At 53.6% G+C, this 25639-nt stretch overlaps 1 protein-coding gene across 1 annotated transcript in view; it reads right to left on the bottom strand.

Moving 5' to 3' along the window:
- LOC138481058 (connector enhancer of kinase suppressor of ras 2-like) overlaps positions 1-25639 on the bottom strand; it is a 2957912-nt gene that overhangs the window by 1040690 nt on the left and 1891583 nt on the right. The window contains exon 9 of the mRNA XM_069612924.1: positions 8189-8335. Coding sequence (XP_069469025.1) covers positions 8189-8335 — 147 coding nt within the window. The remainder of the gene's footprint in view (positions 1-8188; positions 8336-25639) is intronic.

Raw genomic sequence — 25639 nt, 5'->3', positions numbered from 1 at the left:
AGCTTGGATAGGATTAGAGCTCTGCCAAGAATAATGCTGCTATTTGTAGATAGGTACAGTTTGCAGGCATTCATTAGTTTATTGGTATAGGCATGTCAGAAAGTTAGACGCAACTTGGTCCAGGTGACTCTAGAATGTGGAAGAGGATTGTAGGGTAGCAATGTGCTGTTGCACTTTGATTCTGTAGCTGGCATGGCCAGAACCAAATATCTTCATTGGGAGACTTTATAGGGATGAAGAACTGCAAGGGTCAGAAGGCCTCTGCTACAAAGTGGAGCAACACACCATAGATGACCTTGCAGTCTCGGTACCCACAAAGGGAAGGGTGAATATCATGTTCCCATAGAAACAAGCATCTGAGCAACAGTCCTGCAGGACGGGCGTCATGGCCTTTCAAGTTTTTACATTTGAAATGGGTCATCAGACCTTTGCCCCGCATTCCCCAGAAACGTTGATTGCCGCCAACGCCTGCGCCAACCAGACAGAATTGGCGTCAATAAGACTATGGAAGGGCCACAGCATCTACACTTGGGGAGATGTGTATGAGGAGGACACCTTCAGGGAATTTGAATCTATGGGGACCAAGGAGGGGCTATCTAAAGGCCAATTCTTATGGTACCGAAAGATCAGGGAGGTGGCAAAAGTGAAATGCAGAGCGTGGCCGGAAGAACCAGAAGCAGACCCCACCCTAACACTAATGCACAACCTGGGGCAGGGTTGGAAACCGATTTCCAGGTTATATACTCAACTCACAGATAGGCCCAACACCAAGAGCAACACCCTAAAGAAGGCATGGGAAGCAGACTTGGGAATCTGCATAACCGAAAAGGAATGGGAGAGAATCCTGCTATACCTCAGAGAAGTGTCTAGAAACGCAAGATTCAGGCTAATCCAACTAAATGTCCTACACAGAACATACATGACCCTGAGCAGAAAAGCCAAATTCAACAAAAACACGATCCCATTGTGCCCCTGGTGCAGCTCTGAAGAGGCAGGAATGGCGTACATGTTCTGGGGCTGCACAAAGATCCAGCTCTTCTGGACCAAAATAGAACAAGCCTGTAAGAAAGCGGGAGTGGCCCCATATGAGTAGACACCAAAAGAATGCTTATTGGGCGCCTACCCGCCAATAAGCAAAATCAGTCATATTGTTAAATTCATGGAAATGGCCGGTGTGCTAACTAAAAGGGCCATTGTGATGGCGTGGAAAACAGCGAGGGGCCTACAATACGCCAAGTGGCTTAAAGAGCTGGAACACTGGTTGGAGTGCAAACCAGTATTTGGGGGGATGGGGTAGCCAAAGCAGGAGACGGCACATGCTCGGCCTGCGAGGCATGGAAATCCCTGACCTGGGACATGTTTCACCCATCAGACGACAAACCCCTGTGAACCTGGAATTTACTCACAGTAGAGAAGGTGGCTATCAAGAAACAGACATTCGGCAATGGGGCAAACAACACCCATGCATTTTACACAACAGACGGCCAGCTATACCACAAGCGCTAGCTGAGCCCACAAGTTGAGAACATCAACCCTCTAGCGAGTACACTGCCGGGAAGACTGTTTGTTTGTTTTGTTGTTAATGTATTGGTTATATTTCAAACTGATATTGACATAACCTACTGAATGTCTGAATGTCTAATTTAAATGCCAATAAAAACATTTTAAAATAAATCACACTTTGCCCCACCCCACCTCTCAAAGAAAGTTAATGGATTTTTTTTTGTTAACTTATTCTTTATTGACTTTTTTACTGACAAAGTCATGGGAAGCATTCAGAGCATACAGCCAGATACTGATAATTTACTTTCAATAAACATGAGCAAAGCATCGCCGAGAATGAGCACAGAGTGACTTTGAGTGAGGAGGCAAGTCTCCATCTGCACGGAGGGATTCTCACCTTGCATGTAGTAGAACATGCTCCTGGCTGGCGCGCCCCGTATTCACGTAATGCCTTCCGATCACTGCTTCTGCTCGCACTTAATATTAATATCTGTTGACCTTACTTCTTCCAGTTTCAGAACGTTTAGGATGACAACTTGCTCTCTCACCCGAATGACCCCTGCTAGCCTAGGCCTGCCCCACAGTGTCTCAATCTTAAACACTAGCTAGGCAACAGAAACTTTCTAACATAAAGAAACAAACACAAAAAGTAGACAGAAAAGTCGGAATCTTGTACAATGCAGACAACTAATCAAGGCTACTCCCTTTACTCAATGCCTGGAGGAATCCCTGTTGCTCACTTTTAGGAAGCTGCTCCATATGTCAGTGAATGAATCAAATTCATCTCGCATCTTACATGTTACTTGTTCGTAAGCCGATACTTTCGAAATTATGTCAAGCCATTCCTGGTGTGTCGGGATAATTGTAGGACTCCACTTCCTAAGTATGCACAATATCGCTATGGCTAGACATCTTTCGCAGTGTGTGAGGACGAGCTGACACGCCAGTCGTGTAGCCATATAGTTCTTGCCTCGCGCTCAATCCTCCTTCTACTTGTCATATCTATATGGCTCAGGACCAGTATTCTTTTAGCTTCTGGCAGGTCCATAGTATGTGCACTATATTTGCATTCGTATCATTGCACCACCAACATTTGCTTTCCTGGCATAAACCTTCCTCCAGTAATTTGCTTGGCAGCCATGCAATATCTTAAACTCTGCAAACTTCGTTCTGGCCTCTCGTAGTCCTTTCGTATTATGTCTCAATCTAGAGTCCCATTGCGTGTCTTCAAAGAAACCTTTAGTGGCTGTTCCCATTTGTGTTTGCGGCCATTCCGTATTTTGTCCTGCAGAGTAGCCGTCAGTAGCATATCCTATTCCGTTTTCCTTAGATAATAACTGTTTACACCCCCTACATTTCTGCATGAATTGTTCTATCAGGGAACTAATCCCCTTTTGTTGGTTTATTTTCATCGCCAATTTCACGCAGACCTTTAATTGGATATATTTTCACATCCGGGTTATTCGGGAGTGCCCGCCTCTGCTAAAGGACTCTAAAGGAGATCATTCTGCCATCTGTCCACACATCTCCTGTCCTGTTTATACCCGTGACCCCCACACATTCCACCTGAAAATGTTCTTATCAATTCCCACCTTACAGGTGCATTATAAAGGCCTGCAAGTGAAGGTCTGGGTCTACCAGCATGAGTCTGTGTGCTCTTGTCCAGCTGTGAGCGTAGCTGCCGCTATCAGATGTTTGCTTAGTTCCTTTTTGTCTCCGTAGGCGAGTTCATGTTTGCAGTTGGCTTTCGCAGCTCCCATTTCTACCCGTAGCCACTCCCATATCTGGATCCACTCCGCCACCACGCTCACCATTTCCGATAGGCAATGCGTCAAGTAGTCTAGTTCTACACGTGGTCCTTTCATTCCCCCCGATCGAGGTCCCTCATGCAGCTTGTCCAGGTTTACCCTAGGTCACGGCGTCCCCAGAGGATGTTTTTGATTCCCCGGGTGACATCTTTGAAGAAATTCTTTGGGGGCCGTAGTGGGAGTGTGCCAAATATGTAGTTAATGTTCGGGATGATCGCCATTTTAACAATCTGCACTTTGCCCCACAGTGATAGGTGTAAACCTTGCCATCTCTTCATGTCGTCAGAGACTGTTCCCCATTAACGGGCTAGGTTTCTAGAATTCATTTCGTGCCGATTGTTTGATAGGTCAATCCCCAAGTATTTAAAACCCGCCCACTTGGATTTTATTAAGTAATGACTGCGGGTTTCACCCTGCCCCCCAGTTCCCCTCATCCCTGCAGTCTACCTTTCTTTGTTGTACTCTGCCGGGTACAATAAACCCATCCATTAGTAATATCTACACAACACGCCCCCTGCATGGCATTATTTAGGATTTTGACAGAAACACAAGTACAGGTTTAGGCTGCGGGCATTCACATATTTACCGAGGAAGCCGCATTGGCAATATATTGATCCAGGAGACCCGTAACTCAGCAAAGAAGATATTAAACATGTTATGCAGTATGAGATATAAAAGAAATGATCTTGCAAAATGCCTTTCCTTCCGCATTATATATTGAATGTATGATCAGGATACAAAACTGCACCAACTGAAATGTCTTGGGCACAAAAAACACGTATAAGGTATTTCTATGGTCCTTGTGCATTTAAAAATATCACCTTGGCAGGCGCTTATAGCTTTTGCGGACATCGAACATTTGATTCATCAAGCTAAGCCATCGAGAGCAGCAGGACCAGATGGTCTTTCGAACTATGTCCCAAAGGGAGATTGAAAATTGTGGGCTGGCATTCTGTTCATGTTATTCCAGAACATACAGAAATCTAAGACCATACTGATTTCATGGAAAACATCCTTCCTGAGTCCAGTCATTAAAAAGTGGGATAGGTTGTCACCACTCAACTGCCATCCAATAGCCCTCTCGGACGTTGGTAGTAAAATCTTTTCTGCAGCAATACTCGGGGCCCTCAATGAATGGACCTCTGAGGCAGAGAGTTTGGATGATGTTGTCTAGGCACACAACTCAAAGCATTTCGGCTCACACTATTGCTGAGGAGTAAAAGGGCTGAAAAGAGCACATTATATTTGGCCTTCACAGATCTTTCTTCAATCTTTGAAAGTGCCAGTAGGTCCATCCTGTCATGGGCACTAGACTAGGTGACATTATCAAGTCGCCCTCATATCCAGTTCATGGTAGGCAGAAGGGAAGACAGGCAGGTGCATTGTGGGTGAAAGCATGGAGAGCAAAAACATGGTTAATATCCATGTCAGCCAATGAAAACCCCTGCAACCATAGAATAACATGAGACTTCCTGTTCCACTAGCATGGACCCCTTTTTGGGCAATCCAGAACTAATGCAATGCTCTAGTCTTCAGACGAGGCTCTCTATAAAAGCCACGCCCAAAGAACAAGACTTGCTTCATGTATTCCTCTGTTGCATCGAGGATGCGCTTACCTGACCCCAATCTTTGGAGTCTTTTACGGTTTACCTGCAGTTCCGGCGCCTGGCTGGGCCTCCATCTTCGCTACTACGAGCTCCGCATCTGAAAGAGAAAAAGGACAGAAGCATTAGTACAGCGGCAGTTTCTACTCACCTTTCCACGGCTTTCCGACGGCGTCGGCAGCTTCATTCTTCACTCGCGGTCCTTCTGATCTTCACCGCCTGTCTGAGTTACGGGTTTTCTGATCTTCACCGCCCGTTGGAGTTTCCTTTGGCAATCTGCAAGGAAAAGAAAACACAAGAGAAAGACAGGTTAGTTTTTATAGACACTCAGTGAGCAATATCCACAAAGGCAATACAAACCCGCACTTCTTCCTTGCAAACCCAGTGAAGCAACTGGGAAATCCGAGGACATTGGACATTATACTCAAAAGAATCACAGCACTAAGGGTCAGTGAAGTAACTGGCCCTGGAACATTATTCAGGACTGTTGAATGTTTTCCAACCGCCAATAAGGGGAGCGGCTCTGCCATTCTTCTCAGCAGCACCACCAAACCAAGCAAGGAGAACAGCTTCAAGTCAGCACGGCAACCATCCAGCCCGCACCATAGCGCCCCTGCAGAGCCAGGACGGAGAGCCCACCTTCCTAAAACAAGAGGTGAGCCCCCTCCTTTTAGACACAGCGCTTGAACCAACGGGGAGTCTCAAGGGAGGGTCTCTGGGTTTGGGCACTATTATAAACACATTCTTTATCTTACAGATTGAACCCCAGGTGAAGGGAGAAAGAGTTGGTTTCCGGGAGAGGGGAGAGCAGAACAGAGGTCGAAGCAATCCATCGCTCCTGTGGAGATTCAGGTGAGCATGACACATCCTTTGGAATAAACTAAAAACATAGAAAGACCCAGATTCTATTCTTGAAATCCTAATAACTATCCATACAGCCACCAATGTAAGAATATGCTTGAACAGCAATGGTCTCATGTCAGGAGGCTGTTAGAAACGACAGGGCGCTCCGGCAAGATTGTGTGCTAGCCCTGGCACTTTTTAATCTTTACCTGTCAGACTTGGCTGAACATCTTAAACAAGTGAGAGCTGTTCGTCAACGTGTATGTACCTTAGCTGTCAAGTATCTGGCCTACGCTGACGATCTGGTCATTCCAGATCAGACCCCCACAGGTCTTCAGTGCCGATGGATCCTCTGGCAACCTGTATGGGGATCTGGGAACTGTCTGTTAACACACACAAATCGAACATGATGATTTTCTCTGGTAAGAAGCAGAAATCACATTACAGCTGGAATATCAATGTAGGAGTGATGGACATAGTAGATCAATATAAATATATTTTGGATTCTCTATATATAATCATCCTCATGTAGCGCTCCAGTTTGACAAATTAAAAAAGAAAAGTGGGGTATTAACTTCTCAGATGAGAAGGCTTAACTCAGATGTGGACGCTATTTTCTTATGCCAATAGTGAAACACTCTGGAGCTAAAGTAATCCCAGCATTGCTGTATGACCCAGAGATCTTTTTCAGCTACAAGGATTTGGATTGGCAGGAATTGGAGGGCTCATGTGGCGCAAAAGGCTCAGACTCTCAAATTGCGTACCAACTCCCATTATTAGATACGAATGTAGGCTTCTTTCAATGCCATCTCTGATTAAATGGAGAACTCTCGCATTCTATAGAAAAATCTTGGACCCACTGAAAAAATTTGCTACTTACCAAATTGAACATGTTGATGAAAAACAGACGCTCTGCCCATTTACTAACTTGGATAAAAGAGTGTGACGCTCTTCTAATCAATGTTAACCCGTCAAGTGAGACTTTGATTCTCACTCCGTGTAAAGTAAAGAAAGCCTTATGGGAATTTGATTGGAGCAATACCCAAGCAACTATCATCAAGTATTATTTACACTAAAATATGTCTTGACAAGAGAAGCCTTATCATAAGTTCGAGCCTTACATTAATACATTTCCCTGCCCCAAATGGAGGATGCCATTTTTAAGACTTAGATTGAACCTCTTTGCGTATCTGGAAGTGGAGGGGACTAGATCGGGAATCCCAAGAGACAAACAATATGCAGCTATTGCCTAGAGAGGGGTGTTAATGAGACTCTTGAGCACCTTCTTATGGAATGCCCAAACTTCCAAACCCCCCACCCCGGTAAGGCTTAAACATGTTGGAGGCTATATGCTGTATGTACAAGCACACTTTTGGAGGGAAATGTTAGCAGGGGTCCAACTATCTCTGTTACTGGCACCTATTAGATGTAAGGAGAGAGATTTTAAAATAATCAAAAGGAAACAGAACCTATTAGGGGACATGATTCTTATCGTCCTCTATTACAAACAAACTAGTTAGGCTATTACAAGGGTGGTTGGTGTTGTTCCTAACTAAGCACGTATGAATGCACTCTACATCTATTAATAACACAGGAATTTTAACTGAGAAGAATTGGTATGATCTCTTTTCACTGTGTTTTTAAAAGTAAGTTTATTGATTTGTAGAATCACATATAATGTACACAATTGCTGGGATGTATTACTGTTTTAGTTTTTTGCTTTTTGATAATCTGTAAGGTTTATGTATAAGCCATAGGCACAATAAATAAATAAATAAATACAAATCTTAAACCACAAAACATGGACCCATGCTGACATATGCAGCAGGGGTTTCAAAGTTGAAGGCAAGGGGGCATCATTTTGAAATGGGCCTCCCCAAATCTTCAGCTGGCACAGTGGCTCTAGCCTTCAGGAAATTGTTCAATTTGGTATTTACGACTAGTGACCATTTGCAAATCACAAGATACCTTTGGGATGCTAGTATGGTCCACCTTGGATTCATAAGCCTGTGTATACACTTGACTACTAAAAATTCAGCGGTATAAAGTCCACATTAAGGTAATGAATTGCCTTAACTCTCACACAAATCTAATGTTGTTTTCCCCTGAAAATGACGTTTAACTGTCGCTAAGCCTTAACACTGGGAGACCTTTATGTTTATTGGAAGTTGACTACCTGCTGACTTGAAAATACCCGTGGGTTCACAATTTCAGGTCATATAGACACTTCTGAATTTTGATTTAGGTGTGACATGTGACACGACCTATTATCTTTAGTGAATCATTGAAAATATCGTCTTTGCGACTAAGCCCTCAGGACTCACCTTCCTATTTGAGAACATGTTGATATTGTAGTGAGTGTCCCAGACTCAAGCCCACCCTAAATAGCCATAGGTAAACAGTGCACACTGTTAAGCAACTCCTACTCACCTGTAGTGCGAGCGGTTTCCACCTCACATTCTTGAGTAGTGCCGGGGCGGAAGCCAGGGTATTTTGAGGACGTTTCTTTAAGGTCAATATCACACCGTTGGGGTCTTCTCGGAGGGCATTAACAAGGTTCTTCAATTGCCAGCCGACCTGAGGAGAAAAAAACAAGTATACATTTAAGAGATGGCAGTCTGGTGGTCTAATACATAAGGCGGTCTCCTGTCAGTTTGCAACGGGTGGTTGGGCAGCCATTGCATTGCGGCTCGCTCGGCGCATCAGTTATACTTTCTGCCTGATTTCTGCATGACAGGAATAATGAGATCTGATGGCGCCCTGGTTAATAACTATGGCATGGCAGTTAAACACCTAAAGATAGGAGGAAAGTAGGGGGTCTGAAGACAGTGATGAAAAGGAGTAATTCCTTGTGCCCTCTAGACAAAGTGAATTATCACTTTTAATAATCCCTGCGACTTCTCAGCGTTATCGGTGCGTTACACCCTAGGATTAAGATTTATAGCCGTAGAGGAATAATTACAAAATGGATCCTCGGTGCTATTATTAAAGCAGCGAGTTTTTCCAGGAAGATCATAGGCTGGCAGTAATGTAGCATTTTCAAGGCCTTAATTAACGAGGAACGATCATTTCTGGAAGACGTTGCCATTATCTGCGCAAAGGAGATGTAGTTTCTTGAACATTCTAATATACTTTGATCATTAAAACAGCACCACTGACTAGGAACATATTTAATGTTTTTCTTCTTTACTTTCTCGCTACATTAATAAAACATTAACATTCAATAATTCACATTAGCGCAGAGGACTTGCATTTTGTGATCACTTTATGTCCTGTTTGCTTTGCTATCACCAGATCGTTTCTTTTGATTTACTGCATTTTTAACAATCCTATCCAGATCTATTTGTCCTGTAGTGTGCATTCCCTGAGTGTGGGTGCCAGCCCTCGTAGGGTCAGGAGGGCCAGAAGTTTGACCATGCGCAGTGTTCTCAACAATAAGTCATGAGTCGTTCATTAATGAAATCAATGCTCGAACGCCTGGACGGGTGGACAACTAATGAGAAAAACAGCTAATTATGCATTACAAGAATTGCACCTGCAAAATTGATCCAGAGGTTGGCCAAACTCTTCATATAAATATCATGACATATTTGTCTGAGGTTCACACCAAAGAACCTCTAGGTAAGAAGTAGTTGCGCACACATAGCTACTGACCCATGCATGGTATTGAAGGTTACCAATCCTTTAATCCCCCCACCCCCTGTTAAGGTGGGCCTCCCCAGAAAAAGCCAAGTGCACATTGTCATGTCCCTCATTTACAGGGAATATGCTGGGAAATGGCCCATTACATGAACACCTAATCACTGTGTATTACATCTGGTGAGCATCCCACACCTGCTGCCGCCCCTCAGTGGTAGCAGGGGGCTTTTCCATGGTACCAACTGCTACCCCTGGTATTCTAAAAGACAACTGTGCTGGACAAGCAAGATAGGGCAGAACTGGCGGTGGAACTACAAAGAACAGAGCGACTGTGGTCCATGGTAGAATAAACTTGCCCATGCCCTTCAACCTATGGTGAATTCATATGCCCAATTTTAGGGCGCCCGAGTGTCCTGCGGTAAAATCAAAGTTCCCTTCCCTAAAAGACTAAGGGACTTGCAACAGCTTGTTGAACCTGGTGGATTACCTCTTGCCGATTCGAATTCGATTGCAGGGTTTCGTATAGCAGCATTAAATGGCAGGATGTAGACAAATACAATTCTTAAAGGTTTTATTTGCCACCTCCTCCTCTCCACCTCTGTCTTGAATCGAATTAGCCCCTATCATTAGCCACTCGGATAGCACAGCGAGTAGAGCGCTTGCTTTGACATTTGTGCAGAGCTTGCTGACGCAGGTTCGAATCCTGGCAGCGCCAAACTCAGCTTTTCATCCTTCTGAGATCGATAAATGAGCATCACACACGGTGGGTAATAATGAGCAGCACTCGGATACCTGAGGGTCTGTAGCGCTATCTAAATGCTAAATTATTTGAACTTTTACTGATTCCATTGAATTGACATTTCTGGACCATTTAATTTTTTAAATTTTATTGGCATTATTGACATCTACCTTTCATCCATCAATGTTTAGCCTGCCCTGGCATTGGATAAGGGAACACATACAAATCAGACATATTCCCACCTCAACCCTGATAGTCATATGGATGACCCTATCCTGTAAGAGAAAAGTAGAGTAAAACAATGATGCTATGGGAGGTTGCCAGACCAATGCCAGTGGTTATGATTGTTTCAAAACCTTTCACCCACCACTCTTTGGTTTTAGTTTGTCTCTCTAAGGGAGAGGATGTACCCAGACATGTGTTGCTTGCTTCCTGTGCCTTACGGAACTAGGCGCTACCTCACTGATATAGCCAATACGGCCAACGCAACAAAACTGATTTGCAAATGGCTGACCCTCTCCTGTAATGGTTCGGAAGGACTATAAATAATGGTACGAAAGGCTGACAAAAGCAATGTCAGTGGTTACGATCCTTCATCTATAACTTATTGGTTTACGTTTTAGAGATCCTTGTGTGCACCATTATTCTACTGACTCCTTCACTCCCTCTGCACACTCCCTGAGCTGTGGATCTTCACAGCTTTCTAATAGTAGGGAACAAGCATGCACTGTTAGCCGCCCTGCTGGTGTTAAACCAACTCTCATTCTCTCCTTCCTTCTTACAAGGGATCGCGCCTTGCTCTCTGTCCTTACACTCCCTACTGTGCCAGACTCTTCCAAGTCAAATTATTGCACTAACCTCTTCTTCTCCCACTGCTTTCATTCTTGCAAACTATACAGCCACTTCTCCAAAAGCTCTGAAATTTAATATAGACACCCTACCATCTCTATCCTCTTCTTTCTTCTCCGGCCTTCTTTCCACCACCCACACCTTCACATTCCCCCCACTCTCAATGACCACCCACTAGCCTGACTAAGCCGGTACCTTTCCTCTAGGCTACCCAACTCTCTCATCTTCCTGCAAACCACTTTGCATCATAAACATGCATTTAACCAGAGTTCCTTAACCCATCCCCAAGCCTTATAATCTGAGAGGCTCTTTAACAAAGATCTACGATTTTAGCACTACATTGTCTGCACTACTATGGCTCATTGCCACCCAGGCCCGCAGCATGTCTGTCTACTCATGGCGCACCACCTCTACTGCAGTGCTCCTCTTCTAAACACAGTATTGAACTTTGCTACCTGTACCCTCTACAACATCCCATGATATTTGCATACAGACATGCACTGCCTTTGCTTTGAGTGGATATCTATGCAAAATCAATTCATTTTCAAAGCCCTTCTTTTTGTATTTAAATTGATCCATCGACTAGTCCCCCACCCTGAACCAGGATGCATATCACCCCGAATTCTCCCTCTCACACGCTACACTCCCATGCTGTCCATAACCTCACTGTCCCCTCTTCACCTCACACTGCCTCCGGCTTGTATTAATCACCTACCAAGCTCCCAATCACCGGAACTCCTAATCCTCAGAAATTAAGGACATTGCAACAGTGATTGGCCTCAAGAGTCTTGTAGTGGTATAGTTCTCCAAAATTCCCAATGTTTCCCAACCACTGCCACCACCACATTTATTTGCATTTTTATTTGCAGCGCACATAACCCATAGGGAGCTAGGCGCTAGTTTCATTGAATTGTGGAAGTGCAGGTTATTTATAATGTGCTTGTTTTTTTCAAGCACGGATCCACGATTCAATTTGCTCAGCATGGTCTTGCTTCCAAGACCCGCGCGTTGCCACAGAGCTATCCTCCTGTCATGTCTGTATATATCCGTGCATGCTATAGTTACTGCATTAAGGGGTCGATTCATGGAATTAATGTGCGCCGAAAATTCCTGCGCAGAAAATCGCAGTGCAAGTGCGAAAATCACAGGGAAACCAGCGCACATCGATTCATGGAAGTCCGTGCGCGAGAAAAACATTGGATGTGCGCTGAAAAAGTGCGCCGCGCACGCCGGCGCACAGGTCATCCAACAGCGTGCGCCACGGCCACTGCGAAATCGCACATAGCGCGGCGCACATCACAAAAGTAGGCGGAACACGGGGCGTAACACTCGGAATGGGGAGCAACGCGTGAAAATATGGGACTCACAGGGGAAGTACAGGAGGCAAGTGCGCGGAACGCCCACACGCTCGCCTACAACCCGTATTCATGGAATCGAATAGGGCAAACCAGTGCACGGTCAAAGACGCGCACAGGGCCAAACAAGTACACCACAAGAAAGCAGGCGGTAGCGTCCCTGCGCCTGAAATAAATGTGCGCCAAAATGTGCGCCAACACAAAGCACCCATATACAGCCATGATGAATGGTCCATACAGTGGCCCTCTGGGACAAATGAGGTGCAAAGGGGTACCGACAAACACGGACACCCGCTGTGTGAAAAATAGTAGCATGTGCGTGTGTTTCGGGATGCGCGGGAAGTTCCACACGCGATTGGCCTGGGTACGTGTACTTCGGGGTGCGCGGGAAGTTCCACACGCGATTGGCCTGGGTACGTGTGTTTCGGGATGCGCGGAAAGTTCCACACGCGATTAGCCTGGGTACGTGGACTTTGGGGTGCGTGGGAAGTTCCACACGCGATTGGCCTGGGTACGTGTGTTTTGGGATGCGCAGGAAGTTCCACATGCGATTGGCCTGGGTACGTGTACTTCGGGGTGCACAGGAAGTTCCACACGCGATTGGCCTGGGTACGTGTACTTCTGGGTGCGCCGGAAGTTCCACACGCGATTGGCCTGGGTACGTGTGTTTCGGGATGCGTGGGAGGTTCCACACGCGATTGTCCTGGGTACGTGTACTTCGGGGTGCGCGGGAAGTTCCACACGCGATTGGCCTGGGTACGTGTGTTTCGGGATGCGCGGGAGGTTCCACATGCGATTGGCCTGAGTACATGTGTTTCGGGATGCGGCGGGAAGTTCCACACGCGATTGGCCTGGGTACGTGTACTTGGGGGTGCGCGGGAAGTTCCACACGCGATTGGCCTGGGTACATGTGTTTCGGGATGCGCGGGAGGTTCCACACGCGATTGGCCTGGGTACGTGTACTTCGGGGTGCACGGGAAGTTCCACACGCGATTGGCCTGGGTACGTGTGTTTCGGGATGCGCGGGAGGTTCCACACGCGATTGGCCTGGGTACGTGTGTTTCGGGATGCGGCGGGAAGTTCCACACGCGATTGGCCTGGGTACGTGTACTTCAGGGTGCGCGGGAAGTTCCACACGCGATTGGCTTGGGTACGTGTACTTCGGGGTGCTCGGGAAGTCCCACACGCGATTTCAGCAGGGTACGTGTATTCCGAGGTGCGCAGGAAGTTTCACACGCGATTCCATCAGGGTACGTGTATTTCGGTGGGCCGGGGAGTGCTACACGTGATTTGGCCGTGTGGGTCCTCCCAGGTGTTCCCTCTACACCCTTCACGGCCCCTGCAGGCAGCCCACACCACAGGGGACTACCCTGCACCCCTGCTCATGTCCCACAGGCAACCCATCCACCATGGCCATGCCCCTCAGCCAACCCACATGTCACCTTGCACTACTGATCACCAACACATGTCTCCCAGCACCCCCACCCCCCAGCACTGTGGGGCACCCCCCACCAGGCCCCCACTCATGTCCAACTCATGTCTCCCAGCACCCCCACCCCCCAGCAGTGCAGGGCACCCTCCACCAGGCCCCCACTCATGTCTCCCATCACCCCCACCCCACAGCATCCAGGGGCACCCGCCACCAGGCCCCCACTCATTTCTCCCAGCACACCCACCCCCCAGCAGTGCAGGGGCACCCTCCACCAGGCCCCCACTCATGTCCAACTCATGTCCCCATCACCCCCACCCCCCAGCATCCAGGGGCACCCTCCACCAGGCCCCCACTCATGTCCAACTCATGTCTCCCATCACCCCCACCCCCCAGCAGTGCAGGGGCACCCTCCACCAGGCCCCCACTCATGTCTCCCATCACCCCCACCACCCAGCATCCGGGGCACCCTCCACCAGACCCCCACTCATGTCTCCCACCACCCCAACCCCCCAGCACTGTGGTGCACCCTCCACCAGGCCCCCACTCATGTCTCCCAGCACCCCCACCCCCCAGCAGTGCAGGGGAACCCTCCACCAGGCCCCCGCTCATGTCCAACTCATGTCTCCCATCACCCCCACCCCCCAGCAGTGCAGGGCACCCTCCACCAGGCCCCCACTCATGTCTCCCATCACCACCACCCCCCAGCAGTGCAGGGGCACCCTCCACCAGGCCACCACTCATGTCCCCCATCACCCCCACCCCCTAGCATCCAGGGGCACCCTCCACCAGGCCCCCACTCATGTCTCCCAGCACACTCACCCCCCAGCATCCAGGGGCACCCTCCACCAGGCCCCACTCATGTCCAACTCATGTCTCCCATCACCCCCACCCCCATCAGTGCAGGGCACACTCCACCAGGCCCCCACTCATGTCTCCCATCACCCCCACGCCCCAGCAGTGCAGGGCACCCTCCACCAGGCCCCATTCATGTCCAACTCATGTCTCCCTGCACCCCCACCCCCCAGCAGTGCAGGGTACCCTCCACCAGGCCCCCACTCATGTCTCCCATGACCACCACCCCCCAGCAGTGTAGGGGCACCCTCCACCAGGCCCCCACTCATGTCCCCCATCACCCCCACCCCCCAGCATCCAGGGGCACCCTCCACCAGGCCCCCACTCATGTCTCCCAGCACACCCACCCCCCAGCATCCAGGGGCACCCTCCACCAAGCCCCCACTCATGTCCAACTCATGTCTCCCATCACCCCCACCCCCCAGCATCCAGGGGCACCCTCCACCAGGCCCCCACTCATGTCTCCCATCACCACCACCCCCCAGCAGTGCAAGGCACCCTCCACCAGGCCCCCACTCATATCTCCCATCCCCCCACCGCCCAGCAGGGCAGGGCACCCTCCACAAGGCCCCCACTCATGTCTCCCACCACCCCCACCCCCCAGCAGTGCAGGGGCACCCACCACCAGGCCCCCACTCATGTCTCCCACCACCCCCACCCCCCAGCAGTGCAGCGGCAGCCTCCACCAGGCCCCCACCCATGTCTCCCTGCACCCCCACCCCCCAGCATCCAGGGGCAGCCTCCACCAGGCCCCCACTCATGTCTCCCATCCCCCCACCCCCCAGCAGTTCAGGGGCACCCTCCGCCAGGCCCCCACTCATGTCTCCCATCACCACCACCCCCCAGCAGTGCAGGGCACCCTCCACCAGGCCCCCACTCATGTCTCCCATCACCCCCACCACCCAGCATCCGGGGCACCCTCCACCAGACCCCCACTCATGTCTCCCACCACCCCAACCCCCCAGCACTGTGGTGCACCCTCCACCAGGCCCCCACTCATGTCTCCCAGCACCCCCACCCCCCAGCAGTGCAGGGGAACCCTCCACCAGGCCCCCGCTCATGTCCAACTCATGTCTCCCATCACCCCCACCCCCCAGCAGTGCAGGGCACCCTCCACCAGGCCCCCACTCATGTCTCCCATCACCACCACCCCCCAGCAGTGCAGGGGCACCCTCCACTAGGCCACCACTCATGTCCCCCATCACCCCCACCCCCTAGCATCCAGGGGCACCCTCCACCAGGCCCCCACTCATGTCTCCCAGCACACCCACCCCCCAGCATCCAGGGGCACCCTCCACCAGGCCCCACTCATGTCCAACTCATGTCTCCCATCACCCCCACCCCCATCAGTGCAGGGCACACTCCACCAGGCCCCCACTCATGTCTCCCATCACCCCCACGCCCCAGCAGTGCAGGGCACCCTCCACCAGGCCCCCGCTCATGTCCAACTCATGTCTCCCATCACCCCCACCCCCCAGCAGTGCAGGGCACCCTCCACCAGGCCCCCACTCATGTCTCCCATCACCACCACCCCCCAGCAGTGCAGGGGCACCCTCCACCAGGCCACCACTCATGTCCCCCATCACCCCCACCCCCTAGCATCCAGGGGCACCCTCCACCAGGCCCCCACTCATGTCTCCCAGCACACCCACCCCCCAGCATCCAGGGGCACCCTCCACCAGGCCCCCACTCATGTCCAACTCATGTCTCCCATCACCCCCACCCCCCAGCAGTGCAGGGGCACCCTCCACCAGGCCCCCACTCATGTCTCCCATCACCCCCACCACCCAGCATCCGGGGCACCCTCCACCAGACCCCCACTCATGTCTCCCACCACCCCAACCCCCCAGCACTGTGGTGCACCCTCCACCAGGCCCCCACTCATGTCTCCCAGCACCCCCACCCCCCAGCAGTGCAGGGGAACCCTCCACCAGGCCCCCGCTCATGTCCAACTCATGTCTCCCATCACCCCCACCCCCCAGCAGTGCAGGGCACCCTCCACCAGGCCCCCACTCATATCTCCCATCACCACCACCCCCCAGCAGTGCAGGGGCACCCTCCACCAGGCCACCACTCATGTCCCCCATCACCCCCACCCCCTAGCATCCAGGGGCACCCTCCACCAGGCCCCCACTCATGTCTCCCAGCACACCCACCCCCCAGCATCCAGGGGCACCCTCCACCAGGCCCCACTCATGTCCAACTCATGTCTCCCATCACCCCCACCCCCATCAGTGCAGGGCACACTCCACCAGGCCCCCACTCATGTCTCCCATCACCCCCACGCCCCAGCAGTGCAGGGCACCCTCCACCAGGCCCCATTCATGTCCAACTCATGTCTCCCTGCACCCGCACCCCCCAGCAGTGCAGGGTACCCTCCACCAGGCCCCCACTCATGTCTCCCATGACCACCACCCCCCAGCAGTGTAGGGGCACCCTCCACCAGGCCCCCACTCATGTCCCCCATCACCCCCACCCCCCAGCATCCAGGGGCACCCTCCACCAGGCCCCCACTCATGTCTCCCAGCACACCCACCCCCCAGCATCCAGGGGCACCCTCCACCAAGCCCCCACTCATGTCCAACTCATGTCTCCCATCACCCCCACCCCCCAGCATCCAGGGGCACCCTCCACCAGGCCCCCACTCATGTCTCCCATCACCACCACCCCCCAGCAGTGCAAGGCACCCTCCACCAGGCCCCCACTCATATCTCCCATCCCCCCACCCCCCAGCAGGGCAGGGCACCCTCCACAAGGCCCCCACTCATGTCTCCCACCACCCCCACCCCCCAGCAGTGCAGGGGCACCCACCACCAGGCCCCCACTCATGTCTCCCACCACCCCCACCCCCCAGCAGTGCAGCGGCAGCCTCCACCAGGCCCCCACTCATGTCTCCCTGCACCCCCACCCCCCAGCATCCAGGGGCAGCCTCCACCAGGCCCCCACTCATGTCTCCCATCCCCCCCACCCCCCAGCAGTTCAGGGGCACCCTCCGCCAGGCCCCCACTCATGTCTCCCATCACCACCACCCCCCAGCAGTGCAGGGCACCCTCCACCAGGCCCCCACTCATGTCTCCCATCACCCCCACCCCCCAGCAGTGCAGGGCACCCTCCACCAGGCCCCCACTCATGTCTCCCACCACCCCCACCCCCCAGCAGTGCAGGGGCACCATCCACCAGGCCCCCACTCATGTCTCAACCACCCCCACCCCCCAGCAGTGCAGGGGCCGCCTCCACCAGGCCCCCACTCATGTCTCCCTGCACCCCCACCCCCCAGCATCCAGGGGCAGCCTCCACCAGGCCCCCACTCATGTCTCCCATCACCCCCACCCCCCAGCAGTTCAGGGGCACCCTCCACCAGGCCCCCACTCATGTCACCCACCCCCCCCCACCCCCCAGCAGTGCAGGGGAAGCCTCCACCAGGCCCCCACTCATGTCTCCCACCATCCCCACCCCCCAGCAGTGCAGGGGCACCCTCCACCAGGCCCCCACTCATGTCTCCCACCACCTCCACCCCCCAGCAGTGCAGGGGCAGCCTCCACCAGGCCCCCACTCATGTCCCCCAGCCAACATGTTATCACAATCTAGATCCCTGGCCCTTATGGTCAGCCTCCAAATGCCAAACACCCACCCGAGTATTGCATCCACCCACCTAGAAATGGCAATAACATGATAGAACCCCAATTGCAAGTTTGGAAATGAACACATGTCCCTCACATACACCCAATGGGTGTCAGTGAATGTCAAAACCCATATCATGATATGCATGAAACCAATGAGATGATACTACACATTGAAGTTTGAAGAAAAAATATGTATTAAAAGCAACATAAATTGAATCAAAAATAAACAAACAATAATGGAAATTTTAACAAAAAAAATCAGCAGGTCCGTGAAATAATGCAAAACCACAAATCATAATGCAAAGGAAAGGTGTCCAAAGTCACAGTCCACAAAAGTAAATCCAATGGAAAATTAAAATCGAAAACCATTGCTCCATGGGGAAATCATAAAAAAAATTGAAAATCCAAAAGTCAACTATATACAGATAAACAATCCAGGGTCCATGATCACAACCGAAGAAATGAAACCTATCTAATAACACTACCTAAAAAAAAAAACTATATACAAAAATGTGGCCCATTGTCCAAAAGGTCCAAAAAAAATGCAAAACCAAAGGAAACCTAACACTAACTACAGAACTATTTACAAGGGCAGCGGGCTAGTCTGACGGCTCACTTCGGGATGTCCCGGGCCAGGGCATCATCGGACTCCTGCTCAATGTCCCGGAGGCGGTCCTCCTCCATGGCCCAAGGTTCCGCAGGGCCGTCCACATGTTCACCCCAAACTCCCTGCGGATTACCTCGAGGCACTCGACCCGCCTCAGGGCCCTCCGCATGGTGTTCTTCGCCCTGACCATCATGAGCCGTGCCTCTTCCGCCCGCTGCCGCTCCGTATCTATGGCGTGGCCCATCCGCTGCCACACGGAAGACACTTCCCGTCCTGGGTCCTCCTGCCCTCCGGCCGATGCCTGCCCCTCCGATGTCGAAGGCCCCGAGCCATCATGGCTCCCACCACGTTGCTGCTGCTGCTGTGCCTGTGCCCGTGCACTGTCTCCTGCTGCCTGCACATCCTCCGCTGGCTGGGGTGCAGTCGTTGATGTGGCCACCCCTGCTGGACGTCCGACTCCCGACTGTGGCAGGGATGCCTCCTCCACCAGCCCGGCTGCACCGTCAGAGGCAGCTCCACAGGGCACCGAGGTGACTGATGGGTGGAAAGATGGCACGGAGGACGACTGGCGCATAGGGGGTTCAGTTGAGGAGGGGGTCGTAACAAGCCCCATCAAATGGAGGAATCCGGCCTGGGTGACCTGTCCCAGTAGGCCGACGCGGTCAACGAGCCATTCGAGATGACGTGCAGTCTCCTCATGAAAAGACTGCAGGTCACCTCGCATGGCCCGTTAACGCAACGCCACACCAGTCAGGACAGGCTCAACCCGGACCAGGATAGTCACGTCCGCAGGCAGAGGAAGGCCAGTTGTCGTGAGCTCATCCCCTGCCTGAAAACGGGTCTGGACGTAGGCATCCCTGCTGGTGCAAGATGATGCAGTGACAGGATCAGGGACAGGATTGCACACAGGCAACTCCGCGGCGACCTGTGCTGCCTCCTGTCCCTGGTCCTGCACTGCACCACTAACACCAGTGGAATCCCCACCTCCAGACCCCGTCTCTGTTGCTTGCACGGCCTCCTCCTCCACCAAACCCCCCACCAACCTGGATGACTCCGTGCCATCTTCCCCCGTTGGGCCCTGTGGGGTCCCAGCTGCCCCTTCTGCTGCCGAGGAGTCCAACTCCGACCTCCGCCTCTTGGACCTCCCCCCGGCAGCTGCGGCCTGGGACATGGCACCGGACTCCTCACTCCCCGACGAGATCACAACCTGGGAGGGGAGCCGGGCCTTGCGTCTCCGGCTGGCGGTGCGATCCCTGCCGCTGTGCTCCACAGCACCTTCTCCGCCCTCTTCATCAGTTGACGCTGCAGACAGGGAGAAATAAAACACAGGCATCAGGGCACTGTACAATGGACACATACACACATGACAGTTGCACATGAGTGGCATTGGCAAACCTCACACATGGCATCCCAATCGCCAACACACATGTCATTTCAACTTGCACACATGAGCCATACTACAGCCACATCGCAACTGCCAGCACCATCCATACACATACAACAGCATGAGCAGGCAAAGGTGAGCCAGACATCACATGCAACACAGGGAGTGCACTACACATGCATGCACACCACCACACTTGCATGCATGTGTACACCTCAGCCAACTGTCGCAGTGTTCAGATGGGCATTCATGTCACATCTGCCAATCAGGCTTCCACATCCCGCTGTCCATGCATCCATGTTGCATCACTGTTGCACCCTTGTCAAATACACACACATGCACATGTACACAGTGCTGATACATGCAGCAGAAAACTACATACATGCGTGACATCACGAACATGCCTACTTACATACACATTCATCCAAACATGTGTGCCCACACAGCTGCATTTGGCATGCAAGTCTACACACAAAAGCACCATCCCTGTCTCACACATGACAGCCCTTGCATGTGTTAGCCTCACGGCCCTGTACACCCCCACCCATACTCGGCCCCATACAAACATATGTGCAACCGGCACACTACTGGCACACTACTGGCACATCACCACACGCACAGCTTACAATCATGATGCATGTACACTTACCGCACGACTCCAGACGGGTCTGCCTCTCAAGGACCTGGACGTGGAGCGCTGGGGATATGCGTTCCAGGACCCTCATCTGATCTTCCGACAAGTGGCCCCGGCGCCCCTTAGCATCCGCTGCCTTCAAGAGGCGCCGGGCCTTGTTCAGGGTCCTGGACCTGAAGTACTCCCAGCGCTTCTTGACATGTTGGAAGTCGCGGACATGTATGTTGGCGATTGGGATGCCATGTGTGAGGTTTGCCAATGCCACTTATGTGCAACTGTCATGTGTGTATGTGTCCATTGGACAGTGCCCTGATGCCTGTGTTTTATTTCTCCCTGTCTGCAGCGTCAACTGATGAAGAGGGCGGAGAAGGTGCTGTGGAGCACAGCGGCGGGGATCGCACCGCCAGCCGGAGGCGCAAGGCCCGGCTCCCCTCCCAGGTTGTGATCTCGTCGGGGAGTGAGGAGTCCAGTGCCGCGTCCCAGGCCGCATCTGCCGTGGGGAGGTCCAAGAGGCGGAGGTCGGAGTTGGACTCCTCGGCAGCAGAAGGGGCAGCTGGGACCCCACAGGGCCCAACGGGGAAGATGGCATGGAGTCATCCAGCTTGGTGGGGGGTTTGGTGGAGGAGGAGGCCGTGCAAGCAACAGAGACGGGGTCTGGAGGTGGGGATTCCACTGGTGCTAGTGGTGCAGTGCAGGACCAGGGACAGGAGGCAGCACAGGTCGCCGCAGAGGTGCCTGTGTGCAATCCTGTCCCTGATCCTGTCACTGCATCATCTTGCACCAGCAGGGATGCCTACATCCAGACCGGTTTTCAGGCAGGGGATGAGCTCACGACAACTGGCCTTCCTCTGCCTGCGGATGTGGCTATCCGGGTCCGGGTTGAGCCTGTCCTGACTGGTGTGGCGTTGCATCAACGGGCCATGCGAGGTGACCTGCAGTCTTTTCATGAGGAGACTGCACGTCATCTCGAATGGCTCGTTGACCACGTCGGCCTACTGGGACAGGTCACCCAGGCCGTATTCCTCCGTTTGATGGGGCTTGCTACGACCCCCTCCTCAACTGAACCCCCTATGCGCCAGTCGTCCTCCGTGCCATCTTCCCACCCATCAGTTACCTGGGTGCCCTGTGGAGCTGCCTCTGACGGTGCGGCCAGGCTGGTGGAGGAGGCATCCCTGCCACAGTCGGGAGTCGGATGTCCAGCAGGGGTGGCCACATCAACGACTGCACCCCAGCCAGCGGAGGATGTGCAGGCAGCAGGAGGCAGTGCACGGGCAGAGGCACAGCAGCAGCAGCAACTTGGTGGGAGCCATGATGGCTCTGGGCCTTCGCCATCAGAGGGGTAGGCATCGGCCGGAGGGCAGGAGGACCCAAGACGGGAAGTGTCTTCCGTGTGGCAGCGGTTGGGCCAGGCCATAGATGCGGAGCGGCAGCGGGCGGAAGAGGCACAGCTCACGATGGTCAGGGCGGAGAACTCCATGCGGAGGGCCCTGAGGCGGGCCGAGTGCCTCGAGGCAATCCGCAGGGAGTTTGGGGTGAACATGTGGACGACCCTGTGGACCCTCGGGGCCATGGAGGAGGACCGCTTCCAGGACATTGAGCAGGAGTTTGATGATGCCCTGGCCCGGAACATCCCGAAGTGAGCCGTCGGACTAGCCCGCTGCCCTTGTAAATAGTTCTGTAGTTAGTGTTAGGTTTCCTTTGGTTTTGCATTTTTTTTGGACCTTTTGGACAATGGGCCACATTTTTGTATATAGTTTTTTTTTTTAGGTAGTGTTATTAGATAGGTTTCATTTCTTCGGTTGGGATCATGGATCCTGGATTGTTTATCTGTATATAGTTGATTTTTGGATTTTCAATTTTTTTTATGATTTCCCCATGGAGCAATGGTTTTCGATTTTAATTTTCCATTGGATTTACTTTTGTGGACTGTGACTTTGGACACCTTTCCTTTGCATTATGATTTTTGGTTTTGCATTATTTCATGGACCTGCTGGTTTTTTTTGTTAAAATTTCCATTATTGTTTGTTTATTTTTGATTCAATTTATGTTGCTTTTAATACATATTTTTTCTTCAAACTTCAATGTGTAGTATCATCTCATTGGTTTCATGCATATCATGAAATGGGTTTTGAAATTCGCTGACACCCATTGGGTGTATGTGAGGGACATGTGTTCATTTCCAAACTTGCAATTGGGGTTCTATCATGTTATTGCCATTTCTAAGTGGGTGGATGCAATACTCGGGTGGGTGTTTGGCATTTGGAGGCTGACCATAAGGCCAGGGATCTAGATTGTGATGACATGTTGGCTGGGGTACATGAGTGGGGGCCTGGTGGAGGCTGCCCCTGCAGCGCTGGGGGGTGGGGGTGGTGGGAGACATGAGTGGGGGCCTGGTGGAGGGTGCCCCTGCACTGCTGGGGGGTGGGGGTGGTGGGAGACATGAGTGGGGGCCTGGTGGAGGCTGCCCCTGCACTGCTGGGGGGTGGGGGTGGTGGGAAACATGAGTGGGGGCCTGGTGGAGGGTGCCCCTGCACTGCTGGGGGGTGGGGGTGATGGAAGATATGAGTGGGGGCCTGGTGGAGGCTGCCCCTGGATGCTGGGGGGTGGGGGTTCAGGGAGACATGAGTGGGGGCCTGGTGGAGGCTGCCCTTGGATGCTGGGGGGTGGGGGTGCAGGGAGACATGAATTGGACATGAGTGGGGGCCTGGTGGAGGGTGCCCTGCACTGCTGGGGGGTGGGGGTGGTGGTAGACCTGAGTGGGGGCCTGGTGGAGGCTGCCCCTGCACTGCTGGGGGGTGGGGGTGGTGGGAAACATGAGTGGGGGCCTGGTGGAGGGTGCCCCTGCACTGCTGGGGGTTGGGGGTGGTGGGAGACATGAGTGGGGGCCTGGTGGAGGCTGCCCCTGCACTGCTGGGGGGTGGGGGTGATGGGAGACATGAGTTGGACATGAGTGGGGGCCTGGTGGAGGCTGCCCCTGGATGCTGGGGGGTGGGGGTGCAGGGAGACATGAGTTGGACATGAGTGGGGGCCTGGTGGAGGGTGCCCTGCACTGCTGGGGGTGGGGGTGTTGGTAGACATGAGTGGGGGCCTCTTGGAGGCTGCCCCTGCACTGCTGGGGGTTGGGGGTGGTGGGAGACATGAGTGGGGCCCTGATGGAGGGTGCCCCTGCACTGCTGGGGGGTGGGGGTGATGGGAGACATGTGTGGGGGCCTGGTGGAGGGTGCCCTGCACTGCTGGGGGGTGGGGGTGGTGGGAGACATGGGTGGGGGCCTGGTGGAGGGTGCCCCTGCACTGCTGGGGGGTGGGGGTGCTGGGAGACATGAGTGGGGGCCTGGTGGAGGCTGCCCCTGGATGCTGGGGGGTGGGGGTGCAGGGAGACATGAGTTGGACATGAGTGGGGGCCTGGTGGAGGGTGCCCTGCACTGCTGGGGGTGGGGGTGGTGGTAGACATGAGTGGGGGCCTGGTGGAGGGTGCCCTGCACTGCTGGGGGGTGGGGGTGGTGGTAGACATGAGTGGGGGCCTGGTGAAGGCTGCCCCTGCACTGCTGGGGGATGGGGGTGGTGGGAGACATGAGTGGGGACCTGGAGGAGGGTGCCCCTGCACTGCTGGGGGGTAGGGGTGGTGGGAGACATGAGTGGGGGCCTGGTGGAGGCTGCCCCTGCACTGCTGGGGTGTGGGGGTGGTGGGAGACATGAGTGGGGGCCTGGTGGAGGGTGCCCCTGCACTGCTGGGGGGTGGGGGTGCAGGGAGACATGAGTGGGGGCCTGCTGGAGGCTGCCCCTGGATGCTGGGGGGTGGGGGTGCAGGGAGATATGAGTTGGACATGAGTGGGGGCCTGGTGGAGGGTGCCCTGCACAGCTGGGGGGTGGGGGTGGTGGTAGACATGAGTGGGGGCCTGGTGGAGGCTGCCCCTGCACTGCTGGGGGGTGGGGGTGGTGGGAGACATGAGTGGGGGCCTGGTGGAGGGTGCCCCTGCACTGCTGGGGGGTGGGGGTGGTGGGAGACATGAGTGGGGGCCTGGTGGAGGCTGCCCCTGCACTGCTGGCGGGTTTGGGTGATGGGAGACATGTGTGGGGGCCTGGTGGAGGGTGCCCTGCACTGCTGGGGGGTGGGGGTGGTGGGAGACATGAGTGGGGGCCTGGTGGAGGGTGCCCCTGGATGCTGGGGGGTGGTGGTGGTGGGAGACATGAGTGGGGGCCTGGTGGGGGGTGCCCCTGCACTGCTGGGGGTGGTGGTGGTGGTGGGAGACATGAGTGGGGGCCTGGTGGAGGGTGCCCCTGCACTGCTGGGGGTGGGGGTGCAGGGAGACATGAGTTGGACATGAGTGGGGGCCTGGTGGAGGGTGCCCCTGGGGGCTGGGGGTGCAGGGGGACATGCGTTGGTGGGCAGTAGTGCAAGGTGACATGTGGGTTGGCTGGGGGGCATGGGCATGGAGGATGGGCTGCCTGCGGGACATGGGCAGGGTAGGCCCCTGTGTTGTGGGCCACCTGCAGGGGCCGTGGAGGGTGTAGAGGGAACACCTGGGAGGACCCACACGTGCAATTCACGTGTGGTGCTCCCCGCGCACCCCTGGAATACACATACCCTGCTGCCACGTACCCTGATGGAATCGCGTGTGATACTTCCTGCGCACCCCTGGAATACACGTACCCTGCTGCCACGTACCCTGATGGAATCGCGTGTGATACTTCCCGCGCACCCCTGAAATGCACGTACCCTGCTGTTTTGGCGTGTGATACTTCCCGCGCACCTCTGGAATACACGTG

This window comes from Ambystoma mexicanum, chromosome 5p, assembly GCF_040938575.1.
Source record: "Ambystoma mexicanum isolate Mex_15411 chromosome 5p, UKY_AmexF1_1, whole genome shotgun sequence".
NCBI classification, from domain to species: Eukaryota; Metazoa; Chordata; class Amphibia; order Caudata; family Ambystomatidae; genus Ambystoma; species Ambystoma mexicanum.
The sequence above is the reverse complement of the archived record's forward strand: the minus strand, read 5'-3'. Positions and strand labels throughout refer to the sequence as shown.